Raw genomic sequence first — 26,183 nt, forward strand, 5'->3', positions numbered from 1 at the left:
TTTCATTAGTCATATTCCATGGAACACATCCATATTTTCCTTTTTAAAAGAAAAATCCGAGCCCAAACCCAAACTCAGTGAAGCTCCACACCCTGCTCCTTTGTCCAGTGCCTTTTCTGTCCTGCCACCTGGCCTGCTTATTCTGGCAGCATCTCTGAGCTCCTTCCTGAGCAGCACTCAGCGTTTTTTGGCAGGTCAGGACAGATTGTTTTCCAGGCTTGGTGTTTATTTGGCCATATGGCTTTTTGCCTGGGATTCCAAGTATTTCCCCATACGAAAGCATTACACCTCAGTGCTCCCCATCCTGCTCTTGCCTTCCTCCAAGACACTGTGGTTTTTTCCCTCCCCCAGCTGTGCTCTGGGCCAGCACACCAAACCAGGAGCAGCTCTGGCTCTGCTCTGGTGTGGGCTGGAGATGCAGAGCCCCCGTGTCACTGCATTGCTGGGACCAGGACAATGTGAAATGAGGAACTCCAGTCTCTGGTGCGCTGGTGAGCTGCCCTGACCCTGCTGTGGTTTGTGCTGCAGGCCTGCAACAACACCAGCGACAGGAAGCACGCAGACGCCATCCTGGAGAAGTACGTGACCGAGATCGTCATGAGCATCGTCACCACCTTCTTCAGCTCCCCCTTCTCCGACCAGAGCACCACCCTGCAGGTGGGGAATGCACACAGAGCAGGGAGAGCACTGCCAGGGCACTTGTGTTCATTCCACTTAGTGCCATTGACAGTGCAAAGGAGACATGGGGGAGCAGTGGTGCTGTAATTGGGGGGCAAACACATCGCAGTTCTTGGTGACCACACTGGTCCTTTTGCTGTAGAAATGGAAAACCATGCAGGTCACTGTACAAATGTTCTTCTAGAAAAGCTCAAATGGCACACTAATTCATCAGTGCATTCAGCTCTGTGCTACCACCAAGGTCTTCTGTGGAGAGTTCTTGTGTGTCATTGAATCCCAGAATGGTTTGTGTTGGAAGGGACCTTAAAGCCCATCTCATCCAACCCCTGCCACAGATACCACAGAGGCAGCAAGGGTGATTGATTAAGGACAGCATATTTTACAGAAAGATTCAATTTCCCTTAAAAAAAAAAGGATTCAGAACAAGAATCCAGAAGCTCTCATATGTCTCACCAAGTAGATTTTGGCTAGTTCAGAAGTTGGGGAAATGTGAAGGAGGAGCTTGGAACACCTGTGAAGGGGAGAAGGCAGAGAGTTGTACAGCAGAGCAGCAGAGTCAGGATGTTGCCCTAATATTTATATTTGTACAGAGATAACCCTGTTCTTTATGCATAAATAACTTTCTGGGAGGGTGTGGGTGGAGTGGTCAGGTGTGTGGCAGCTCTGGCAGGAGGTTGAGAGGGGCAGCTGTTGAAACTTGATGCAACCTGGTAGTGCCAAGGGCAGGTGTTTGCAGTGCAACCTCCAGGTCTAAAGCTCATCCAGCCCTACCCCTGCCTGTCTCTGACCTCAGCTGAGTGAGCAGTGCAGCAGCTGATTTGCTCCTCAGGTGACTTTGGTTGCTATTGCACCTTCTGTGCTCCTCAGAGAAGTGAGACATGGAGACTGTGGCCTTGTCCTGGGCTCTGCCCTTCCTCTGTGCCGTGTACCTGAGCTGCCCTGCTCTTACTTGTTATCTCTGAGATGCAGCATTTGAATACACATCTTGCCATCTTATTTTAGCCATCTGTTAATGTTATATCAGCAGTTTTTCTTTAGTTTCTCAATCTCCCCCTCTGTCTAGCAAGATGAAGTCACTTGGTTCACCTCTTTTCCCTTCTCAGTTGATAGATCTGCCTTGTCCTAGATTCATCTTTCCTCCTCATCTCCAAGTTAGAAGTGGCTTCTCTCTCTTTTCCTGCCTGTCAATACTCTTGTCTATACCCAGGGACTCTCCCCCTGAGGAGCACAGCCTATTGTCCACCCTGCTCCAGGTGGGATTTCCTCCCCTCGGGGGTGCTGCAGGTGGGCTGATCTCTGTAGGGAGGGGATGTGGCCACTCTGCTCTGGGTTCAGTCTCTCCCTGCCCTTCCTGCTGCACCTCTCCTCCCAGCCAGCCTCCTCTTGCCTCCTGGTCCTTCATGTCAGGGCTTGTTTGACTGAAATCCTTCCTGCCCTGAGTCAGCCCTGCTAGTTCAGGGAACACCTTGTCCATCCATCATGTGGTTCAAATCACATAAAATTAGAAGAACACAAATCTCTTGGCAAAGGACAGCTGCCCACAGCTTCTCTTTAGCAAACATTGTTCAGCCTGTTTGCCTCCAAAGTTGTTGCTGTCCAAGGTTTCCCTTCCCAAGGGCAGCTGGAGACATGAGGGACATGGAGTAAATTTCCTATTTGATTTATTGACCTTGTTTAAGCAAATGGAACATCTTAAAGGGTTTTGGAGACCAAAAAGTCTTTAGACATGAACTGAAAGGAATATGTGGGTGGTTTAAATCCAAACATGCTGGTATTTTCAGGGCCCTGGGTGAATGCTGTTGATTGCCATGGTTTTTGGTGTTTGGCTTATTTCCAGAAAGGATAAATGGATATTTGCCTCTTAGCAATTCTAGGGGCTTAAACTTTGGTTCTCCTCTTGTACATTTTGTAACAGTGTTTTATTGAATTGATCTAATAGATTTCATTAGCTAATAGATTTGGCTTTTTACTCTAACTCCACTTTTTTCTTGCAAACAGGCTTTACTGTTGGCCACAATAAATGAGGTATTTTTTCCCCTCGTTCCTAAGTCCTGTGGTGTTTGCACTGTGGTGTAGTTCCTGTAGCTGATAGAAGCATTCCATAGCTAGTGGGCACAGGGACACAGGGTGTTCCCTCTCAGATTCAAATACTTAAAATGCTCTTTCCTCTACAGGTTGTAATATGTTGTTCTACAAAGTAATCACTGTACAAAACCAAATGGAGTTTTGGTCACTATTGTTGGGCAGCTGCAAAGGTGAAAGAACAGAGCTCATGGGCTTGGGTGTGTTGGAGCAGCTCACCTGTCTGTAGTGGAAGATCATCTTGTGAAATTCAGGGCTGAAAACCACACCTTGATTTTGGCTGATCCTGCAGCAGCTGCAGCGTTAGCCACTAACCACTGCCTGTGTTCCAAATAACACACAGCTGCTTTCTTAGTGAATTGGATACCAGCTAATAATGCCTGGGATGATGAGTTTCCAACTCTGGAGCTCTGCTGTCACATAGCCAAGCCCCATTTACCTGTGGCCTCTTGAGTCAGCTGCTGGTCAACACTAAAAGAGGAATCTGTGTGCCAGGGTTGCTGATAGCTCTGATAAAAGAGATGAAGGTGACTGCTCACTTCCTTTGCTTAGTCAGGCTTCAATTACCAGGGCTTTCTGCTGCAGAAGCTCCTGTTTCATTTCCTCAGCATTGGTTCCCACCCTTCCCATGCAGCTGCTGATCCCGTGGTAGATACCCTGCCACCACGGGGAGTTGCCCAACAAGTGCTGCAGACCAGCTGGAAGGGACTGGAGAGTGGCAGCCTGGGCTGGGAGCAGTGAGCCCTGCTGGGGTGAGGCTGTGACTGTGCTGTGCTTGCCTTGCAGACTCGGCAGCCCGTGTTCGTGCAGCTGCTGCAGGGGGTGTTCAGGGTCTACCACTGCACCTGGCTCATGCCCAGCCAGAAGGCCTCTGTGGAGAGCTGCATCCGGGTGCTCTCCGATGTAGGTAAGGAGTGGGGAGAGCACAGCTGCCTGCTCCAGGACTGCAGCCATCCAGGCTGGCTGCTGCTGTGTCGTCCTGCCACAGGGACGGTGTGGTTTGAGTCCTGCAGGTGCCACCTGGGATAACTCACAGCCCAGGCTTGTGCTGATAGATCATGGTGGTTGAGCAGTGGGTGTTGTCACTGCCACATGAAGTGCTTTGTCTGTCTGACCTTAAAACTCCCTGCAGCCCTGTTGATCTGCAGCAGGGAGATGGTTTTCATGGGAGCACTGAGGTTGGGAAAGCCCTCCAGGATCATAGAGCCCAAGCAGTGCCCAATCCCCACCTTGTCCCTGAGTGCCACCTCCAGCCCTTCCTTGGACACCTCCAGGGATGGGCACTCCAAACTCCCTGGGCAGTTCCAAAGCCTGAGCATCCTTTCCATGGAGAAATTCCTCCTGCTATGCAGCCTGACCCTTCCCTGGTGCAGCTGGGAGTGCCACTCCTGCCCATGAATTTGCTCCACTTTCAGTGTCCACAAGAGCAGCTTGTACTGGATGTGGGGTCATGTTCTGCTGCTGTGTGTCCACGTGTGCCAGCACGAGCTGTTGGGGCTGTGTGTTTAGGGAAGGATTCCTACTCCCACACCTCAAACAACAGTAACAGCTCTGAGGTGTGGAAGCCTCTAAACATAATCCTGCCCAGGCCTGACCCTGCCCTGTTTAAATTGCACTCAAAGAGCCATGGAATGGTTAAGGTTGGAAAAGATCTCTTAAGGTGATCAAGTCCAGCTGCCAGCCCACTGTGGACACCAGTTAAACATGAACTCAAGTGCCACGTACAAATATTTTTTGTCACCTCTCTGGACAGCCCTTTCTAATGCTTTACAACCTTTCTGTGGGAGAAAAAAGTCTTATTGTCCTAATTTCCCAGTGTCTAATCTAAACTTTCCCTGGTGCAGCTTGAGGCTGTTTCCTCTCAGCCTGGGAAGGAGAGTTTGTAGAAGGAAGGGACTGCATAGACCTTGGTCCTGTTCTTGTGTTGCTTCACGGGCTCAGGGTCTCAGTCCCCACTGATTGTGCTTGTTGCAGCCAAAAGCAGAGCGATTGCCATCCCTGTGGACCTGGACAGCCAGGTGAACAACCTGTTCCTGAAGTCCCACAACATCGTGCAGAAGACGGCCATGAACTGGCGCATGACGGCGCGCAACGCCGCGCGCAGGGACTCGGTGCTCGCCGCCTCCAGGGACTACAGGAACATCATCGAGAGGCTGCAGGTGACTGCACAGCCCCCTTCCCCCTGCAGGGCCACAGCAACGCTGAAAACCTCACCTGACCAAACCCTGAGGTCTTTTAGTTTATTCAGCCAGGACAGAGCTCATTGTCCTGCCCCTCAGCCACCGTTAGTGAAGTTGATTCAGCTCTGGATGTGTGTTGTTCATGTTTGTCTGAACCTGGTGTGGCTGTTCCCCAGGACATCGTGTCAGCCTTGGAGGATCGCCTGCGCCCCCTGGTCCAGGCAGAGCTGTCAGTGCTGGTGGATGTGCTCCACAGGCCTGAGCTGCTCTTCCCAGAGAACACGGATGCCAGGAGGAAATGTGAAAGTGGAGGTTTCATTTGCAAGTAAGTTGTCTTAGAAGTCTGGCTTGTTTTGTTTTTTCCCAGTCTTCCCATGCCCTGTGGAATGGAGCCCTCTTGCCCAGCTTGGTGAATACTTGATATCCTCTGAAATACCTGTAAAAATCAGTATTTTGTGGTATGGTCAAGGCAATTTGTCATTGGTGGAGAAGAAAAACTGCTTGTGGGAATGGGGAAAGACTGGTTGATACGTTCTCCCAACTAATGCTTAAAAATGTCTGTTTGCTGCAGGATGCAAATGTCCTGAGCAGTTGTGTAAATGAGTTCAACTTTGAGCTGAGCAGTTATTGATACCTGCCTTCGCCCCAGGAATGTTCCTGAGGTGCTGGGTGAATACACCAGGATCAGTTGTTGTCATGGGCATCACCACAGCTGGAGGGAAGGGAAGGGGAGATTACAAGGTCATTTAGAGGGCAATTCAGAGCAGATCCCCCTCACCTCCTGGAGGGGTGGGCTCTGTGCAGAGGTTGTGGAAGCTGGGCACTGAGTCAGTCCCAAGTGCTGGGTGGGATGGGTTTGGGGTTGCACCCTCCAGGGCTCTCAGTCTGTTTCTGAACCAAGTGGAACAGGTTTCTCACTGTTAACTGGCTGTTCTGGAGGACCACCAGGTCCTGGATCCCACTGATTCCTTGCTGCCTGCAGCCAGAGGGGTTTTTTGGCTCTTTTCCTGCCCACAGCTTCTCCTGGGAGCTGTCAGGTGTTGCTCTGGAGAGGAGGCTCCCAAATGGTTGTGTAACAGTATGATGATAAACCTTGTTTGCAGCATAAACCAGTGGAGATAAGCACATATATCTTACCCTATTTTTAGAGTATTTGCACTAACCTGATTGATGGCTTTTTTCAGGTTAATTAAGCACACAAAGCAGCTGCTGGAGGAGAATGAGGAGAAACTGTGTATTAAGGTATTGCAGACGCTCAGGGAAATGATGACCAAAGATAGAGGCTATGGAGAAAAGGTAAGGTACAGTCCAGCATTCTGTTAAACACTGGCTTTATTCAGTAAAGGAAAATAAAACTCATGCTTTTTCAAGCTCTTTTGTATGTGTAAGCACTTCTAGGCTGGAGCAGGGACAAAACATTTTTAGTCAACTAATACCTTTCAGATCATATTTGAAGTTAAGCTTGTTTCTGCTGCTTTTCTTCTTGAGACTGGGAAGTTTAAGTCTAATCCCTGCAGTTGTTGGCACTCTAAAATATCAATTTTGTTACCTTTTTCTGAAGGCTGTAAGATCTTTATTTGATTCTCAGCTTTAGGTGACTCTTAAGGTCATGTAACCTTACAACAAGAGGGTGTTTTGTAGCTAATTTGAATTTGTGTACAACTGAGTAATCTTGTTGTGGTTTACAGATGGAAACTCTCTGTACGCCACCCATGTTTCTTCTTTCCCTTTCCTACATACAACTCTTGACTGGTTGAGAGGAACATTTCTCTGTAGGTACAGACCTGCTCTTGATTCCATCAGGACAGTGTGTATGCTCCCATATGTTTGTGCTTCTAGAAGTGGTTGCAGTCAGCTGAGACTGGGATTTGGAGATTCTCCTGGAATTCTGGTCAGCTGAGGCTCTTCCCATGGCACCCAGTGGGAGCAGAGGAGCACAGAGTTGGGGAGCAGCTGGGAGTGGGGACTGGGGGGAGCTGGGATGGGGCAGGGCTCTCTGTGCCCCTGGGAGCTGTGCCCAGGAGCAGGTGGTGTCTCGGCCCAGTTCTCCCCCACAGATGGGTTTGGAGCTGCTGCTCGTGCTCAGTTCACAGCAAAAAGGGCAAAAACCTCAGAGATCAGAGTCTGAGGACAGCAGGAATGGTTTGTAGCAGCTGCTAGGGAGGGAGATGCTCCACAGGCAGAGGAACCTGCAGCATCCTGGGCAGCTGGGAGTGCCGGCAGGAGGCAGGAGCAGGACGTGGTGCAGGGCTCTGGGAGCGAGCAGTGGCAGCCTGGCACACGTGGGTGTGCACGTGTGGGCTGCTCCCAGCACAGCCAGGCTGCACAGGCAGTGCCAGGGACGGGAGCCTCCCAGGAAAATGCCCTCAGGGCAGGGATGGCCGGGGCTGTGCTCCCTGCCCTGCCAGGAAGGCTCTTCCCAGAGCTGCCAGCCCAGCTCCAGCTCCAGCTGCTGCTCTGCTCCTGCCTGGCCACTGTCTGCCTGTGCAGCAGCAGTGGCTTGAGTGAGTTCCTGGGCTGGAGGGAATTCCCTGGGAAAGCAGCACATCCCTGGCGATGGGAAGGGAGCAGGGCAGGGCTCACAGCTGCAGGTGTCAGCTTGGGGCACATTGTCCTCTGCCCTAGTGGCTGAATCCTGTGCTGGGGCATCACCTCCTGTGCTCTCCTCAAGGTCCCTTCTCTGAGACATCCCAGCTGTGGCCAGGCTGCTCCTGGAGGGGAAAGGAGTGGGACTGGTGATCCTCTAATGGGTGCTGGTATTTCCTGATGTTCAGCACTGGGGCTGTGACAGACTCAGTGTAACCATAGATCACATCTTACCCTTCTCTAGCAGATCAGTGTGTCCTGTCCTGTCAGAACAGCCAGGAGCCACTGTCAAGGTCACCTTAAGTAATAAAAAGCAATGTGTGATGCATATTGTGTATACCAGACACCAGTGAAACCCAAATCAGAGCTTTGAGAGTTTTTCCTTAAATGTAATTTGCCACTGAGAGATTTTCCAAAATGGAAATTAATTTCTAGGAGTTTCTTAGGCTTCATTCAGCTAACTTGGATGAAGCAGTATTTCTAGAAGCTGCAGTTAACATACCTTGCACCATTCAGACCATGGAGAACCCCACAAGGTGCTAAAAAATCTTCCAAGTGTGGCAGAAGCACGGATTTCTGAAGCAGTGGCTCAGTTACATAAGGAGTCAGGATATGCCTGCCTGTGAAGTGATTTCTGAGTCGGAAGGAGCAGCTGATTGCTCACAGATAGACTGTCAGTAGTAGTAGAACAGCTTTTGCTGTCTGGCTGTGAGCACTGCAGTGGGATTTATTCTCCCTTGTGACTCAGAGAACTAATTTAGTCACCACCTAAAAGGTAGCACCTTTTGTTTTTAAAATCATCCTGTAGTGTAACAAAATAAAGAAAAAAAAAAGAGAAGGAAAAACCCCTCTTATATTGTAAAAGCCCTGCTGCAAATCCTGGAGTCCCTGCCTAGAGGTGCTTCCATCCATGGAGGTGCAGAGCTCACCCTTGGGAGCAGTTTATCGACCTCAAGCATAGAACCAGGGAAAAGCTTGGCTTGGAAAGGACCTTAAAGATGACCCAGTTCCCTCCCTGCTTTGGGCAGGGCCACCTTCCACACCCAGCCTGGCCTTGAACCCTTCCAGGGCTGGGGCAGCCATCCCTTGTGTCTCTGGGCAGCCTGTGCCAGGGCCTCCCCACCCTGACAGGGCAGGATTCCTTCCTGAGAGCCCCTTTAAGCCCCTGGCAGTGCAGAGCTGCCATCCCTGCCCTGCCCCTGTGCCAGGGCTCTCAGCTGTCCCTCCCCAGCCGTGTCCAGCCCCAGAGCTCTGGGGAGGTTCTGGCAGTGCCTGTGGTCCTGCTGCAGCCTGTGGTGCCCTCTGGAGCAGCCTGGCTTACATAAGGGTGTAAGGAGGTGCAGGGCTCCTCCTGTGCCGTGGCTGTCCCCGCACACGGATCACCTCACCCTGCTGGCCCTGAGCAGGGTGGGCAGCGCGGGAGGACACGGGTGTGCTCCTGTCACCCAGAGCCCTGCTCCCACAGCTGGGGCTCCTCAGCAGCCAGCAGAACCCGTGGGCAGAGCACAGATGTACAGGAGCCTGTGGGAAGGCTGAAATTTTTCCATATTGCTGAAGACTCCTCGCTTGGCACGCGCTCAGGATGGCTCGGTGACGGGGAGCATACTGTGCAGGATTTAATAGGCACAAAACTGCTCTACATTGACAGTGTAGGCTAGACCCAAGTTTTTCACTGTGCTGAAACATGTCATTCATGCACGTCTCCCCGGGTGCCTACCAGCTGACTCGCCTCAGCTCTGCAGGACTCGCATTGGGAAGCTCCATTTTCCCCTCCCAGAGTGGAAATGCAGCCCCTGAGCTGCTGCTGCTCTGCTCAGGGCTCGTGACACTCCCGTGCCCAGGGGTGAAGTCCTTGGCTCTGGGTCAGGCAGCCCACGTGGTGTGTCCCTGGCACAGGAACAAAGCCAGGGTACATCCTGCCTCCCAAGCTGCCTGGCACAGCTCTCCCTGCAGTGGCTGTTCCCTAACCCAGAGCTGGCAGATGTTCCTCATGCCCACTGCAGAAATAACGTTGGATTGCAGCATTCAAGTGTTAAATGATTTATAAGATCCTTACATGAAATTTATGTTTCTTTTCTCTTACTAATCCTTGCTTTCCATTCTTCCCCTTCTTTCTTTCCCGGCAGATTACCATTGAATTGGATAATGCTGAGGTTTTAATTTTATTTCTCTTCTCCAGTGTTGTTTCTATGGTGCTTGTTTTACCAGTAGCCCTGTGATCTGTCCTGTCTCTGCAGCACTGAGCGTTCTGATTTGTGTGCCTGTGTCAGTGAATTAGTGGAGTTTTCAGTCTGCTGTGTGTCTATCCTGGGAATAGTTACCATAACTAATTCCACATGTCATTTCTTGGAATATTAATCCAGATGGAGTTATCATTTTTGGTGGTCTGCAATCAGCTGGTGCCATGGGTAGATCCTGTGAAGTTTAGGATGAGATCTGGAGGGTGAAACTGCTCTGAGCAGTCAGCATTTAGCACTTGGCCACACCATTCCTGTGTCATATGTGAAGGGGTTATTTCTTCTTATTTGGAAAGCCAAATAGTGAGCTTTAATGGTGCCCATGCAGGAGCTGGAGGAAGGTGGGTGCAGGTGGGAATGGGGAGGGCAGGTCCTTGTGCAGGAATTGTGCTGCTGCTGTTGCCAAGAAGGGAAGGTGACAGTGCTGCAGCTGGTGAGAGCATGGCAGTGCCCTGGCTGTGCCCAGTGGGGTGGGTGGTGTGGAACCTGCGGAATCGGTGCCTGGGGAAGCTGTTTCTGGGTGAAAAGCCCTCTTTGAGGGAAAATTGGAGCTTAGCTGACGTGGAGCTTTCCAAGGACTCTGACAAGCCTGGTGTCTGGTTGGGGCAGCAGCACAGGGCGGAGGGAGCTGAGCTGCCTCTGCTCTGCAACTTCCTCATCAGCTCAAAAAAATCCTGGTGTGGGTGTGGAATTTGCATAAATGTATAATACTGAGAAAGTGATTGACTGACACCTTATTTTACTGAAATACCATGGAAAAAAGAAATATTTTCCTCTCAGTGCTTTGTTTCCTGTGTTCTCTCCCAAGCCAGCCTTTTATTTGGAACAAAGCTCAACCACTTAAAATGTCTAAAGCGTTTCTGACCTTTATTTAGTGGAGTAGGTCATGAAATCTACAGAAAGCAATTTACGGTGTGACTCGTTGATTTTGCTGTTAACCACCTGAATTCACTGGGTAAACTTCATTCTGAAAATGAAATATATGGGGACCTTGCCTGGTGAAATGGATTTGAAAGCCAAACTATTTGTCACTAAAGTGGACAAATACTGTGCACATTACCCAGAGCTGGCCTGGAGGGTGTTTTCTGTTCAGGGGGGCTTTTAGGGCTGGAGCTGAAGGTCCCTTCCCTAAGAAACTGGTTTCCCATGACTGCCTTTGGCCCAGAGTCTGATTTTGACCTGAAAGACAAATTTCTTGTTGCACAAGTTCATTTAGTGCCGTGCCATCACCTCTGAGCTGTGCTGGGATGGGATCTCAGGTGTGTCCCCAAGCTCCACACACACTCCTGGCGTTACAGAGGTGCTCTGCTGTCTGTTTCTCTCTTTTTTTGTTAATAAACCCAGATTTTTCCCCTTTTAACCTGGGGCATACACACCAGCAGCCTGCTCTGGTTTCCAGAAGTTAACCTGCAGCACAAAAACGCTTCCACCAGGCCAGGTCCTTTGGATGATGCGCTGCTGCAGCTTCCCAGAATAGCACGTGTGTATATGTATAATTTTAGCTTGGAGAAACTTCAGAGAGAAAGTTGAATTGTTTAATTGCAAATTAAGTCGTAATGTGAAACTCTTTCCCCTTTGGTTTCTGGCTGTGATGTGCTGTCTTTGCCTGCAGTAAATCAGCCAGAGCATGCAGAACAATTTAGGATTTGGTCTGGAGGCTGCAAAGGAGGAATTTTATTGCTCCTTAATGGAGCAAGTGCATGGAAGGAGCAGGTGTGTGTATAACCATCAGCACTGAGCACTGGCTGCACAGGGAAAGGGATTCAGATGGAGCAGGAACCACTGGCAAGTCTCAGAAATCCTGGGATTTTCTGGTTTCCTTTTTTCCCCCTTGTCAGCCCTGGAAACTGTAAACATTTAGGGCAGAGAATACAAAACTCTGCAATATTAGCAAAATTATTGACTTGCTTTTCTGTCAAGACCATGTACACTTGAATTGTTCTGATCAGCTGAAATGCTCCTTGTTCCCTCAGGGAATACTCCACTGAAGTAGCTGTTGATGGCATGATTTCATGGTGGAATGGTGGAATTTTATGTAGGTTGAGTTATCTTAGTTGTGTTCTGCAAGGTAATCCCAGCGAGCAGTGGGTCCCAAAAACAAAGGATGTAAAAACCACCAGGAGATCTGTGTTTGTTGGTGAAAGTCATGACAGAAAGTCAGACAGATCCTCGTTAATGTTTTTATGAGTGAAGAAGGGAGTGTCCTTTGGAAGTGGGTGAATAATGCTGGAATTCACCCAATGGTAGGAAATCCCCTGAGTGTGGGGTTGGCTCCAGCCCTGGACAATTTTGAACTGAGCTTGGGGGCTTTGGGTGCTGGAGAAGTGGAGAGGAAGGGAACAGCAGAGGTGGTGCTGTTGTCCTAACTCACACTTTTATTGAGGGTTTAAGTGGAATTCCCTTTTGCTGGAGAGGAGGGCCAGGGAGGAGCTGCAGTTTTCCAAGGAGAAGCAGTGGAGCATTGATAGAAAACCCAAACCATGAGGAACTGTGTCTCACCACACTGGCACCACGGCTGTGTTGGTTCTCTCCTGGTTTGGGGGAGTTGTGAGCTCAGAGCTGGCCTTTGGGTTGTGCTGTGGCTGCTCTTTGCCTCTCCTGGGGCATGGGGTGGGAGCAGCAGCTGAAGGGCTCAACGGGGTGTGTTTGACATGGGCTCTGTGCAGGTGTCTCAGGTAGCTGAAGCCAAATGCCCAAGGCAGGGCATTGTCCTTAGAAGCCCTTGGGCTGGGTCTCTGTTGGTGGCCTCCTTCCTGGGCTGGAGCTGCTCTAATCCTGTTCCTGATGGGGCCTGTGCTGCTGTCTCAGGGAAGAGCTTTGGGGCCGAGGTGAATTCTTCCACCAAGTGAGAATCTTCACACAACAGCAAGAGCTAAACCCTGCTTGTAATTACACACAACAGCTTAATGTGCTGTTAATGCAATCCTCAGCCCACTGAGAAGTGCAGGCGTGATGCAAATGCAGATTTGCTGGTGTTGCATGCTGAGCTGCACCGTGGGCTCCCTGTGCTCCAGCCCAGCTCTGGGAAAGGTTCCTGTCCATCCTCCCCGGCCAGGGCTGCCCTTTGGGGACACCGTGGCCCAGTTTCCACCTGCAGTGCGAGTCCTGGCTGCTAAAACGCCCCCATCCTGGAGGAGCCATGGATCTGTGCTGGCCTGCCAGGCAGGGCCCGTCGGCGCTGACCTGCAGGTGGCACGCGCAGGATGCCGATCGCGCTGGGAGATGGCCTACTTTGCTTTTTTATTTTTTATGTTCCTTTTTCCCCTCCCAGCCACATTGCAGTGAGCTGTTCCGCTGGGCACCTGCCAACATTCAGGCAGCAGTTACATAAGAAGAGCTTTTTTTCCTGGAATTTAGGCCCGCTGCTGATGTGTGACCTTCAGCAGTAATTGCCAATAAAGGCGCTGGGGATGTTTACAGGCACCGCGCTGGCCCGCGGCCTGCGCCGGTAGCGCCGAGCTGGGGCTGGGCTCTGCTCCCCAGCTGACCCCACTCCACTGCAGCTATATCTCAAATTCCACACTGAAATGGGGGTGCTCTGCTTCCCCCCATTCTGACCCCACTCCACTGCAGCTATTTCATTCTCCTGGGTGAAATGGGGGTGCTCTGCTGCTCCCCAGCCTGACCCCATACCACTGCAGCTCTATTCCAATTTCTGGGGTGAAATGGGGGTGCTCTGCTGTTTCTGGGGCATGGGCCAGCAGCCACCTAGCCAAATCCAGCACAGAGTTCCCCTTGCAGTTATTTAGTTATTTGTTAGGGTTGTGTTGGTGTTTTATCTGTTTTTTCAGTAGTGACACTTCTTTATGCAGCTGATATATCTACAGGCAGCTCTATCCAGCAAAATGCACTTGCAGACCCACTCAGTAAAGTTTAGGTTTGGGGTTTTTTCACCTCTTTGCATTAGTCTTGAGGTTTTGAGTAGGTGGAAAGGGAACTGAAAATCCTTGTTCAGAGGGGTTGCCTGAATTAACCTTTTCCCTGCTCTTTACTATGAGAAACTAAAATTGCAATGTCTAAGGTGCAAAATGTGTGCTGTTTTATGCATTTTTGATTGGAGTTAGGAAATTTATTAACCTCTTCAGAGCTGCAAAGCTGCACTTGGGAATTATTTTCCTTGTAGAGATCTTACTCTGCAGTCATTTCTCTTGTGTGTTTTGCACTTAGACAGTGCTTCACTTGTTATGTCTCAAGCAGAGGAAATGCAGGCACTCATAAATTTTTGTGGGCTGCCTCTATATTTTTTTTCCCCTGCGATCTTTGGACAGGGCTTTTTTTTTTTTTCTTTTTTTTTTTTTTTTTGACACAGACTGGAATTGGTGAGCTCCTTGGAAAAGGAGGCTGGAACATTTCTTACCGTTACTTGTCACCAAAAAAATAGCAGTTATTCCATTCTTACTGCTGATTAAAACTGCTGCTGTAAAATGTGTTGTGAGGGCAGCTCTCAGTGTATTCAGCAGAAGTCCTGCAATACACAGGATTTAAAGAGGAGGAAGTTCCTGCACTCCCAGTGAAGGCCAGACACTGGAAACTCCCAGCCCAAGTTAAAACATGATTTCTCCACTGAAAACTCTGGAAAATGAGGGAAGGCATTCCCCTAGGTAGATCTTGGTGCCCTTGTAGTGCAGGCACTGGCAGCCCTTGTGGCAGACCTGCCTCCTCCTCAGCTGGCAGTGCACAAATCTCTGCACATTCCCTGAGACCAGGGAGGACGTTCAGCCGTGTCCCTGCTCTGGGTGTGTGATGGGGCTGGGAACTGAGGGGCTGCCCCTGGCCCCAAAATCCTACATGGCTTCTGGGGAACCTGTGCCAGAACAAGGTGCTGCCCCACATCTCCTGCTGCTGCTTGATTTAGGCAGGGCTGAGATGCTCCATCCCTGGAAATGCAACGTGGGAAGTTTGTCAAAGCAGTTCAGCGCTCCTGGGTCCCAGTTATTCCCCTCTGCCCTGAAACTTCTCCATAACAAGTCAAATGCTCGTTTGACAAACACCTACAGATCATCTGCAGGGGCTAGAAATTTCCTATCCAAATTTCTCCTCAGCTCCACAAGGTAACAGTGTTGGCTTTACAAAGGGGACTTGGCAAGGAAGCTGCACAGAGTTTTGTGGTATTTTTAAAGAGTTATGAAGGACAGCAACATAATTTGTGCTCTAGTCTGTTGCCACGAATCAGACAAGGTGATGCTTTTGCTGTGTGCCTTTCAAGGAAGAGCTGATGGCATTTCAAAGGGAAGAGCAGAGAAGTTCAGAGAAGGGAGGAAAAAGTGGAAAGGGACTTGCAGGATTCAATCAGAGCAGCCATTCCCACTGGAATTCCAGCTCCTGCTGTAGATGGCAATGCAGGAGCTGAGGCAGAGGCTTCACAATAACATTTATCTGAGATCTTCACTCTAGTTCCTCACATGTGGATGTACAACCTGGCTATCAAAAGCTTAATGTGCAATTTGGCTGACTTTGCAGTTGTGTTTTCCCTTTTTATTTCCTCCTCTCTGCCAAATGTCTCCCCCTGCCACCCCAGTAATGAGATGCCATATGCATGCAGTTGGGTCAGTTCCTGAATTCACAGATTTTAGGACCAGAAGGGACCTCTCAGTGATTGAACCTGACTTCCTGCACAGCCCAGGGCATCCCACTCCTCACCACTGTCTGTCCACAGAGCCAAATCCATGGAGCTGGGCTCAGCTTCCTCAGAGTGCTCAGTGTTGAGCTCGGGGACCTCCCAGGACAGGAGACAGCAATGTTTGGAGAGACCTGCAGGAATTGTGTGGAGGTTGGGAAAATGTCATCAGTTCAGCAGTCTGAGGTTTGTCACCTCTCAGTCCTTTGGAATTGTGTGGAGGTTTGGAAAATGTTATCAGTTGAGCAGTCTGAGGTTTGTCACCTCTCAGTCCTTTGGAATTGTGTGGAGGTTTGGAAAATGTTATCAGTTCAGCAGTCTGAGGTTTGTCACCTCTCAGTCCTTTGGACTCTGGGGCAGCCTGAAGTGTAGGTGCTTGGAATTGTGCTGGTTTGTCCATTATTTTGTCAAAATTCCAAAGTCTGGTCAGGCCGAAGAGAAAAGGACCAGGTTTTTGAATGGTGTTTGTGTGGTCACACAAATGTGAGTTTCCTGATCAGATTTTTCCCTCTCATTAATTACAATGTGAGATGTTTTCCAGCCTGTTTTGCTGAAGCCACTCTCTGGAGCAGCCCCAGTCTGTGAACTGGAATCTCCACCAGCCTCTTAAATGCACTTCAGGCCTTTTCACTCCTCGGTGGTCTGGGTGTTCACTGCATAGTTGGGTAAAAAAAAGTGGAGAAAAGCAATTCTGATGCTTCCAACTTGAATGAAAATCATTCTGCTTTTCCTCAAACCTTTTCTACTCTATCACAGCAGTAGTTTGAATTTTCTCTGAAGGAAAGATTAAGCAGCTTCCATTGTGGTTGTTATTTTGAAAGCAAACTAGACTAAAACTTTGAAGAATTCCTCCGAACTGCAAAGGAAAAGGGTGGAAAGCTCATCTGTATCTCAGACATTGAATTCAGCCTGGAGCTGTCACGTGCTCTGGTGGTTTTTGAGGGCCATACATCCCCTCTTGAGTCAGACAGTCTGTTCTGGGAAGCACACGTGGCCTGTGCTGGGGAAGTGGATGCTGGAAGCTCTGCGGTCACCAGAGGGTCAGGGATTGTGCATCCCTCTCATGCCTCATGAGGAGTGCTTTATTGGCCAGCCTTGGGGGAGTGCAAACTTCAAAGGAAGAGAGAGGGTTTTGCTCAGCAAGTTGAAAGGACCTTTCCCTCCTGCCCATAAAAAGCACAGATGTTGGCCTCTGACCTGGCCACCCACTGGGTTCCAGTTTAGAAGCTGTCCACTGTGTCCTGCTCATCACTGCCTGTGTTTGGTACTCCACAAACCTGCCCCTGCCCCCCACACCATCCCTTTCTTATAGCTGCAGAGCTGAAATATAGGGAGGCACAAGGGATCTTGGAAAATGCCTGCTTTGGGCTGCTCTCCCACCCTGTTCAATCCTTGTAAAGCATAAGGTGATATTTTGCTGTTGCAGCACACACAGGAGAGTGCAAAGTGTAGCACAGCAACAAGAGCTCAATAATTCTTTGCTATTTGACCCCATTTTGACTCAAAGAATAGCAGTTTCAGGATTTGGAGTTTATATTCTTACTGGAAGATGGCTGAGGGCTGTGCTGCTGTGGGTGATCCCTGTGGGCATTGCCCAGGGCAGTGGTTTTGCTGCCAGGTCAGTGTGTGGGGCTGGCTCTGACGTGCTGGCTGTGCCACAGAGGAATTTGTGAGCTGGAATTTGTAATTTTAGCTTGAGAAGGAGCAAACTATCAATTTTATGTGATTCTTCATCCGTGCTTTTGGGCTTTTCAGCCCCAACATGTAAATGTATGTTTGGTTGAAATGGGGTCAAGGTATCAGCCCAGAAATCCCAGAATGGTTTGGGTTGGGAGGCACCCTAAAGCTCATCCAGTGCCACCCCTGCCATGGCAGGGACACCTTCCACTGTCCCAGGCTGCTCAGAGCTCCATCCAGCCTGGCCTTGGACACTTGAAGGGCTGGAAAATTCACAGTTTCTCTGGGAAACCTGTACCAGTGCCCAGAAGGAAACTTTTGTTTGGAATCCCGAGTCCAGCAGTCATGTCCACTTGACCTGTGAGCTCCAGTCTCCCTCGCCAGGAGGAAGGGAGCTCATTTCCCCTGCAGGGAACAGGCCTGTTTTCCTTGCTGCTGTTGGCTCAGGGGAAGGCAGGGGTGTTTCCTGTGCCCCAGGCAGGCTGTGCAGTGGGACAATGTGCCCAGGCTGTGGGGCTGCAGCCTGGGAGCGGGGCAGGGCAGGACGGTGTGTTCCTCTGCAGGAACCTGCTGCTTCCTGTTCCCTCCTGCTCCTCTGGGTCAAACCCTGCCTGCTTCCACTTGGCCACACAAGGGGTCAGCATGCTTGAGACGTGTCCAGGAGCGGTGACAATGCAAGGAAGCCACCGCCAAAGGCCATGGGAGCTGGCCAGGAGCAGAGTCCCTTAGGAGGAGAATGGAGAAGGGTCTTTTTCCTGGCCAAGGAGTCCCTGCAGGGGAAGTGCTCGCTCCTGGGGCTCCTTCCTGGGAAGTGGAGTCTCATTTTTCCTCCTGCTGCATCTGTGGCCTCCCTCTGGGGCTCCCCAGGCTGCAGCAGGTGCTGGGCTGCTCTCCCAGTCTGTGCTCCCTTGGTCTGTCCATCCCTGTGGCACACGTGGCCAGGAATGCTGGCTCAGGTTGGGGTTACAGGATTGTGAGAGTGTTATTTCCTGGTGTCTGCTCCTGAGAATTACAGCAATTTCCCCACAATTAATTCAGCAGTTGAGTTTGAATGTTCAGTTCTCTGTTGTGTGTCTGTGCTTGACTAGATAAAAGTTACTTGTCTTCATCTGTTTCAGTTGAAGATCAGCATTTTAAATTTGAAAAGCTGTCACCATTCAGGCCCTTATTTCGTTGCTCCTGTTTGGTGCTGTGTTGTGTATCTTTTATCTTGAGCAAAGTATGTTTAGAGATGAGAATCCACAGAACACCTTTTCTTCAGCTAAAATTATCAGGCTGCTCCCTCTGTGATGTGCAGCCCTGGCTTCCTCCTCCTCCCCACTGGGGTGGATGTGCAGCATTCCAGTGACAGATCCTGGGGGTGTGGTCCCCAAAAGTGCTCTGGGCACCTGCAACTTCATTTTTTTTGCTTGTGCCTCTGAGTTCATGCTAAGCAGTTTGGGATGTTCAAAGGATATCTGCAAAATTTGCCAAATGTGGCCCTTTTGGAGCAGGGTGGGAGAGTGTAACCAGTAATTACAGCCACAGTTCATTTGTGATGATTCAGCTGAAGTCAAGTGCTTTGCCAGCTCCCTTCCCCTCACTGTTGACCACTGGGTTGCTGTTGGGATGGAAGATTCTGGAGGAATGACTAATTTTTCTGCATTTTACTTTCAACTAGCTGCCGCAAGCTCCAGAAACGGAGAGCCCTGTAGAGGTGTGTCAGCCACCTATATTTGTACAGTGCACAAATATTGGTGTTTCACTAGTCCTAGTGCAGTGTCTTGTTGGTAAAAACCCCTGTGAAATGTGTGTTCCTGCCTGGTGTTAGACAGTGGAAATAAGTAGATTTGTAAAAGTGCCTTAATCCAGTACAGCATCAGTGTGGTAGTGTGAAAATATAAAAAATTTTGTAAGGTAATCCTAAGTTGGTTCCTTTCAGCCATTTCCTTTTTTCTTTAAGGGTGGCACTGGGAAAAGTCTCCTCTCAAATTTTCCTACATTGGCAAAATGAGACTTCATTTTGGCCCCTAATGCAGAATTTGGTTTTTCCTTTGCCTCACATACTTAAAAACTTCAATACTTTAAGGAAAGGGAAGTTCTTAGTGGAAGCTTCATAACTCCAGAGCAATTGGTGTCCCATTTATAATGCCCCAGTGGACAAACTCAGGATCACTGCACATTGTCAAGGCCACTGGTTCTAAGGGAATTGGATATGTGGAACCATTTCCTTTATGTCCATAAAACAGATTATTTGCCAAAAAGAAGGCAGAAAAATTTATCAAATCTTAAATTCCTTTGAAATTCATGGGACATCCGGACATGGCATTGGTAGATTGTACAACTGGGTGCCAAATCAGTGCAAATCTAAATGAAACAACATGGAAGCCTAAATCTGGGAGAGTGTTGATTCTCTGAGCTGTGAAGTTTTTATAAATGTGAGATCGTGTAGAAAAAGAAGTGTTTGTGATGGTTTAGGCCTTTGTATTTGTAAATTTTGTGAAACAGTGTTTAAATGTAACCTGAAACTCTGAGTGGTCATCAAATGGATTTGAGATGTCTGGGAGATGGCTCCTGGTTTCTGATGGGTCCCTGTACAGAGCTGTTATTCTACACCTTTGGAGATGCCTTAAAGCAGCAAAACCATAACGTGCTTCAGCTTTGCAAAGTGGAAGTTGCATTCCTGGAAATGAATTTCTCAAGTGAGAGGGGTTTGATTTGGAGATGTGCCTGTGCCGAGGGGCAGCTCAGTGACTCCCCACTGCCACCCTGGCCATGGGGAGGGAGCCCCCAGGCTGGGCCAGAAGCCCTCCCCAGTCTCAAATGAGTTTCAGTGACCACGGTGGGATGTGCTGGGGTCCCTCACCCCCAGAGTGTGTGTCCAGGGGGCTGGGGGTGCTCTGTGTGTCTGTGCATGGGCATGCGTGGGCTGAGCCCCCAGAGCTGTGTGGAGCTGTGACACCAGGCAGAGCTGTGTTTCCTGAGCACTGCTGCCACTCCTGCATGCCAGGGGGTGTGTGAGGGTGGCAGAGCAGAGGGGTCAGGGCTGCCAGAGGGCAGGTGTCCTGTTCTGGTGCTTTGTCAGTCCATCTCCCTCATCTCCCCCCTCGCATCCAGCTGTGACTCCCCCAGTATTCCCATGAGTGCCAAGGTGTTGGTCTCTCTTGAGTGTTGTTCTGCTTTAAAATGAACTTTCTGCACGTGCAGCAGGAGCTTGATCAAACTCTACCCCAGAGGCAACTGGAGGATCATAGAAGGGTATGTACAGCAGTCGAGCACATTCAGAACTCATCTCTCCCTGTCCCCTGTGAACAGTGAAGCCTAAGTCATGTAAGAAACTTGTGTGGTTAAATGCTGGCTGGAAAATCCAAAAAATGAGCCTTTGGACAGAGTGAGGTGCTGCAGCCCCTTCTCTGGGTTACATGGAAGGGGAATGAGTGCTTGGCTGTTCTGAATTGAGCTCAGGTCCTGGTCTGGTCCATTGCCACTGTCAAAACCTTCCCTGTGGGTGCTGATCACTCTGCTGTGCAGTGACATCCATCAGTGCTGCTGGGGCTGGCTCCTCTGGCCACACCACCCCTTTCTAGCTGCAAAATCAGCATCGTTGGTCCCTTTCTCCATTTCTTTTGCTCTTGTAGCTGGGAGCACAACAGCAACAACTTATAACTGCTTCACTCTAAAACATGAAAGATGCTCTGTTTTAAAGCTTCTAACAGGTTTCTGATATCACTTGGAGTTGTGTGTTGCATCTGCATTGCTGATGCAGGTACAGTGATGTTTCTGTGTGACTTTTACTTTACCTGGTGTGAATGCAGATGAAACTGGATGCTGCTGGGTTTTTCCCTAGGTACCATATTTGATTTTTCTGGTTAGTGCCAAACATCTGATATTTGTTTGCACACTGCCCTCGTCAAAGTGGTGCACAGCACTAACAGGATGGTTAAAGAACTGTTCTGGAGCCAAGCATTGCAGCTGAATTAATTGGAACATTTCTTAAATACCACTTATTTTTTCTCCCTTCTGCTCTGATCACGTACTCGTATTTTGTTAGCTGATACCATGGGTTTGGATAAATTTGTAGGAACCAAAGCTTTTCTTTCCAGTTAGAGTTTGAAATGCTGGTTGACTGTGTATTGCCAGACCTGGATCAGCACACTCTGACTAGAAACAACTGCTTGATACTTGTTCCTGCTGTATTTTTGGGTGATTTGCCTTGTTTTGGATACACAACACCTACAGACACCAGAGGTGCCTGTCCTGCTCAAGTCTCCGCTCACCCCAACTATTTTGACCATGGAATAGAAGTCACCTCCCGCTCCACAAGGGGCCAAAAGGAGAATTTGGGGGCAGCTCCAAGAGCTTTAGTTGCCCTCCTGAATTCAGGCAAGGTGGAGTTTGCTGAGCAGCTGTTCTCGAGGCTGGATATGTGTTATCTTTGTAGTAAGTAGTAAAAATCCCTGGTTTAAATGCCATTTGACAGGATGACTGCCAGTTAGTTCAACAGAGGAGGAAGAAGGTGCTGTGAGAGCTCCCTTGTAGCCATTTGTGCCCTAGGGCCCATCTGGGTGTCAAGCTGCCTTTCCAATCAGTGCACATGTCCAAGGCAGATGTAGTTCAGGGGGTTTTTTGTCTGGCTTGGCCTTGTTCTGTCACACAGCCTCCCTCACCTGCCAGGCTGGGAGCAGGGAGGTGGGTAAAGCCCTGCCTCGTGCACTGAGCACTCTGGTGTCGCTGTCAGGCGCAGGAGCTGCTCCAGGACAGCGTTTGCTGGAGCTCCTGAGCTGTCTCTTGCCTCTCCCACGTGTTCACTCTTTGGCCCAAGCAGTGATGGGAAGCGTGTGCCCCTTGGAGAAGTGCTCATCTCCTCCTGCTGTTGCTTCCACAGGAGTTTTCCTTTTTTCTGCTGTTTGGGAGCTTTTGGAAGCAGCTGGTTGGAACACTGACTTTGTGTTTATTTTGCATCCTGTTCACTGACACTTGCTCCCTCCCCATTTAATCCCATGAAATGCAGCTCCTGGGCTGCAGCTTTCACACTGAGAATCCCCAGGAACCATCTCTAAGCTGCTGGATTGTGGTGACAGGGTGGCAGTGGGAGCCCTGACCTGAGCCCCAGCCCTGTGGGGAGGGCAGAGATCCCTCACCAGCTCAGGCATGTGTTGGACTTCTCCCTGTGGAAGTGATTTCTGAAATTTGATAAATAACTTGATTATTATCAGACAAGCTTTTGTCTTTTTTTTCTTTTGGGGTAAAAGGATCTCTTCAAGTGACTTTTTTGAGTGCCAGCTGTGTATAAAATCAGTGGGACTGCAGCAGGGCTGGAGTTCTGAACAAGCCAATTAATGCCCATTTATGTCGTTCCATTTACTTGTGTTTTAAAGGCCTCCTGTGAAATTTTAAAGAGTAAGACTTCACTTTTATGATAGCTAATGTATTAAATGACATCTTGAATCTATAGTCAGACAACCAATTTCATTTGAAATACAACTGAAAATCAATAAATCAGCGACAAGCACTTTTTGTCAATGGAACTAAAGATAAGATGCTTTAGTTCATTGGAAATATTTTTAATATAAAATTATTTTTGGCTAAATTTTTTTTAAATTTTTTTTTCTGACTCCCCAGAAAAGCCCTTCCCTCCCTTCTGCAGCTCTGTCCTGGGATGGTGCTGCTGTAACCACACTGCCATTAGCAGGGCAGGAGCTCCCGGATTGGCAACAATCCTTACAAAAATCCCTTAATCCCTGTGCAGCGTTTGTGTGCTGGCAGTGCCTCCAGCTTTGTCCAGCTCCCCAAATCCCAGGGAATTCCTGTGGAGGCTGCAGTGGCAGCACTGGGGTGACTGGAGGTGTTGGATCTCCGCTGGCTCGTGCTGGGGCTGTGCCGGAGCTCTGGGAGCTCCAGGATTTGGGGTTGTGTGAGGACCTGCCCTGTGCTGGGCTGGGTGCTGGGGTGGGAGGGCTGGTGTGACTCGGGCAGCTGCCAGCAGGGAACAAAGAGCCGGGATCCAGCGGGATCGCTCGGGTTTCTGCTCAGCAGCTGATGGGTCCTGTCAGCTGCTGGTGGAGGGACAGCAGAGCACAGCCCTGCAGGGTTGGTGGGATGGCAGGAGAGGTGTGAGGAGATTAAACTGTTCCTTAAAACCATTTCTGGTGTTCCTCTAATCCACCTCTTGATTTTGTGTTGGTGCTGTACAGATGCCACTCCTTTGCACTTAAGACCGAGACAATAAAACTTAATTAAAATGAAACTCTCGGAAAATTAAATCTGTCTAGAAAGCTGTACACAAAACCTGAAGTGCAGCTGTCTCTGTGATGCATGGGGGAACCCATAATCTTATTGCGCCCCATGAGACCCCTCCAATGTCCCAGCCTGCCCCAGCACATCAGGAGCTGCTCGGTGGATTTCTCCAACTCTCCAGGGTTTCATTCCCCCTCCCTCACCACGAGAAGGGTACTGGGTAACAGCAGTTAACTAACTGGTTAACTGCTGCCAATGAACACGTGTGGTTGGCCTGTTCGTGGAGCTGCCATGGTGATTTCCTTGTGCTCTTTGCCTGCAGGGCGAGGCCCTGAGGCAGGTTTTGGTGAACCGCTACTACGGCACGGTGCGCGCGGCCGGCCGGCGCGAGAGCCTCACCGCCTTCGGCAACGGGCCCCTGGCTGCCAGCGGCCCCGGCAAGGCTGCCACGGCAGGTAGGACACGCTCTGCTCCTCCCTGCCTGCCTCCCCAGGGCATCTGCCTCCCTCCCTCGCTGGGATCTGGGTGGTGGCGTTCGCAGGGGTCCCAGAATGAGGGAATCTTGGAGTCTCTGCTGCTCAGAGTGACTTCGAGATAAGTTGGAAAGTCTCTTTTTCCAGCCTGGTGCTCAAAGAAGGAGTCAGAGCTCTTCATTTCTCCGTCTCAAGGTTGTTTATTGTATCTTATCTATAAAATTCTTTCTCCTGTCCAGCCAAGGTCTGCTCAGCAGGACAGTCAGAGGCACTCTGCCTCCGTGGGGTGATGTTATCTTTTTATACTAAAAACTACGTGTACAATATTTACAATAACTTCCCAATACCTATCACCTATGTTAGACAGTGAGCTTCTACTCTAAACCAATCCAAAAGTGCCACCATCACAGCAGAAGATGGAGGCCAAGAAGAAGGAGAAAGACTGGACACGCTCACATTCTTTCATCTTGCCCCCTGAACTCCCATTCTAAAAACTCTAAAAAAATCTATTTTTTACCCTGTGATAAATTCACTATCATTCTACTTAAACTTCCGTGGCTTGTAGTTCTTCATATAAGGTTGGAATTGTTTTTCCTAAGGGTTGAATCAAAGGCACAGGGGTCTTGGGCTCTGTGCCAAGGTCTCTGAGCCCCCTGGGCAGGGGCTTGAGGTCTTCTAGGGCAGCCAGAGGAATTTCTTGGGTTCCGGCAGGGAAGAGATGAGAATCTTGACTCCATGTTTCAGAAGGCTGATTTATTATTTTATGATATATTAAAAGAAAATTATATATTAAAACTATGCTAAAAGAATAGAAGAAAGGATTTCATCAGAAGGCTAGCAAGGAAAGAAAAAGGAATGATAATAAAATCTTGTGACTGATCAGAGAGTCCGAGACGGCTGGACTGTGATTGGCCATTAATTAAAAACAACCACATGGGACCAATCAAAGATGAACCTGTTGCATTCCACAGCAGCAGATAACTATTGTTTCTCTTTTCCTCTGAGGCTTCTCAGGAGAAAAGATCCTAGCAAAAGGATTTTTCCTAAAATCTAACCATGACAGATGTGTGTTCCTGACCAGTCAGCACCCTATGGCTCAAATCGGGGTGTTTTCCCTCATGGTCCTGTTTGTGAGTTCCCAAAGAAAGTAAAACTGTCCATGTGGGTGACTGCACTTGGGAGCAAATCTAGCAGACAGAGCTCTCTGTCCTTTTCAGTGACTGCCTTGGGTTGGCTTGATGTTTGTGACATTACTTTGAATAAATGTACTTAGAAATCCTGATCAATTTAATATTTGCAGTAATATCTAGGAAGTGTGCCCATCAGGATGTCAGATTATTAACCATTTCTGAAAGAAAACCATTTCATGGTATTGCAGAGATGGTGGGGTAGGATGGGCAAAAATTCCATTTGAAGCCAGTTGTACAGTGAAATTTATTTAATTTGGTGCTGTTGCTAAAAAGTCACTGATAGAATCACAGAATGGCTTGGGTTGAAAGGGACTTTAAAACTCATCCTGCCATGAGCAGGGACCCCTTCCACTATCTCAGGTTGCTCCAAGCCCTGTCCCCCTGGCCTTGCCATCCCCATGGGGGCAGTGCCAACCTGTTTGTCCTGGTCACCTCTACAGGAGGAAGCTCTGGGTCGAGCTCCATGAGCCGAGGGGAGATGAGCCTGGCAGATGTGCAGTGCCACCTGGATAAAGAAGGTGCTTCCAACCTGGTCATAGATCTCATCATGAATGCCACCAGTGACAGAGTCTTCCACGAGAGCATCCTGCTGGCCATTGCCCTGCTGGAAGGTGGGAACACCACGATACAGGTAGGGAAATGGAAAACTCCATCTTGTGACTGAGCTCTGTCGGGAAGGGAAATGTTTTTATGAAATCCAGGAAATTTGAGAGGGTCAAGGAGGCGGGAGGGGAAATTATCTGAATGATCTTTGACCTGTAATTAAGGGAAATATTAATGTCTGCCATGCGAAAGTGAACTTATTGAATGTTTGCACGGGCACTGAGTACATGAGGTGTTTTCCCAGGGCAGTATAGAGGAATGTGTAATAAAATGGGTTTGTAGATAAGTTACTGACTGCTTTTACAAATAACTTAAGTAACTGTAACGTGCTCAGAGACTTTTACAATGAGCTGTTTAATTTCAGACTGGAATTTGACATAAGTGTTTGGTAAACTCCAGACCACCACCATTCTCCAGCAATCTCAATCTGTTCTTCCTTTCTGTGTTTTCAAGAAGGATTAGATTCCCCTAAAAGAAGATTGTCCCTGGTGTGGATTAATGAACACACACCAGCGAGCTCTTACCTTCTTCCAAACAGAAAGGAAAACCTTATTACAGCAGAACTTGCTTACAAAGATGATGGCATCTGTGATATCTTGTTTGTTTAGCTCTGCACGTGTTGTGCTTGCAGTCTGCCTGTGGGG

General features: G+C 49.2%; 1 protein-coding gene across 1 annotated transcript in view; it reads left to right on the forward strand.

Annotated features, from left to right (window-relative positions):
- ITPR1 (inositol 1,4,5-trisphosphate receptor type 1) overlaps positions 1–26,183 on the forward strand; it is a 147,714-nt gene that overhangs the window by 66,522 nt on the left and 55,009 nt on the right. Inside the window, 10 exon segments of the mRNA XM_054516055.1 lie at positions 529–657; positions 3,547–3,667; positions 4,735–4,919; positions 5,117–5,265; positions 6,125–6,236; positions 9,653–9,679; positions 18,718–18,753; positions 20,244–20,294; positions 23,596–23,728; positions 25,377–25,567. Coding sequence (XP_054372030.1) covers positions 529–657; positions 3,547–3,667; positions 4,735–4,919; positions 5,117–5,265; positions 6,125–6,236; positions 9,653–9,679; positions 18,718–18,753; positions 20,244–20,294; positions 23,596–23,728; positions 25,377–25,567 — 1,134 coding nt within the window.

This window comes from Molothrus ater, chromosome 11, assembly GCF_012460135.2.
Source record: "Molothrus ater isolate BHLD 08-10-18 breed brown headed cowbird chromosome 11, BPBGC_Mater_1.1, whole genome shotgun sequence".
In the NCBI taxonomy this organism is placed as follows: Eukaryota; Metazoa; Chordata; class Aves; order Passeriformes; family Icteridae; genus Molothrus; species Molothrus ater.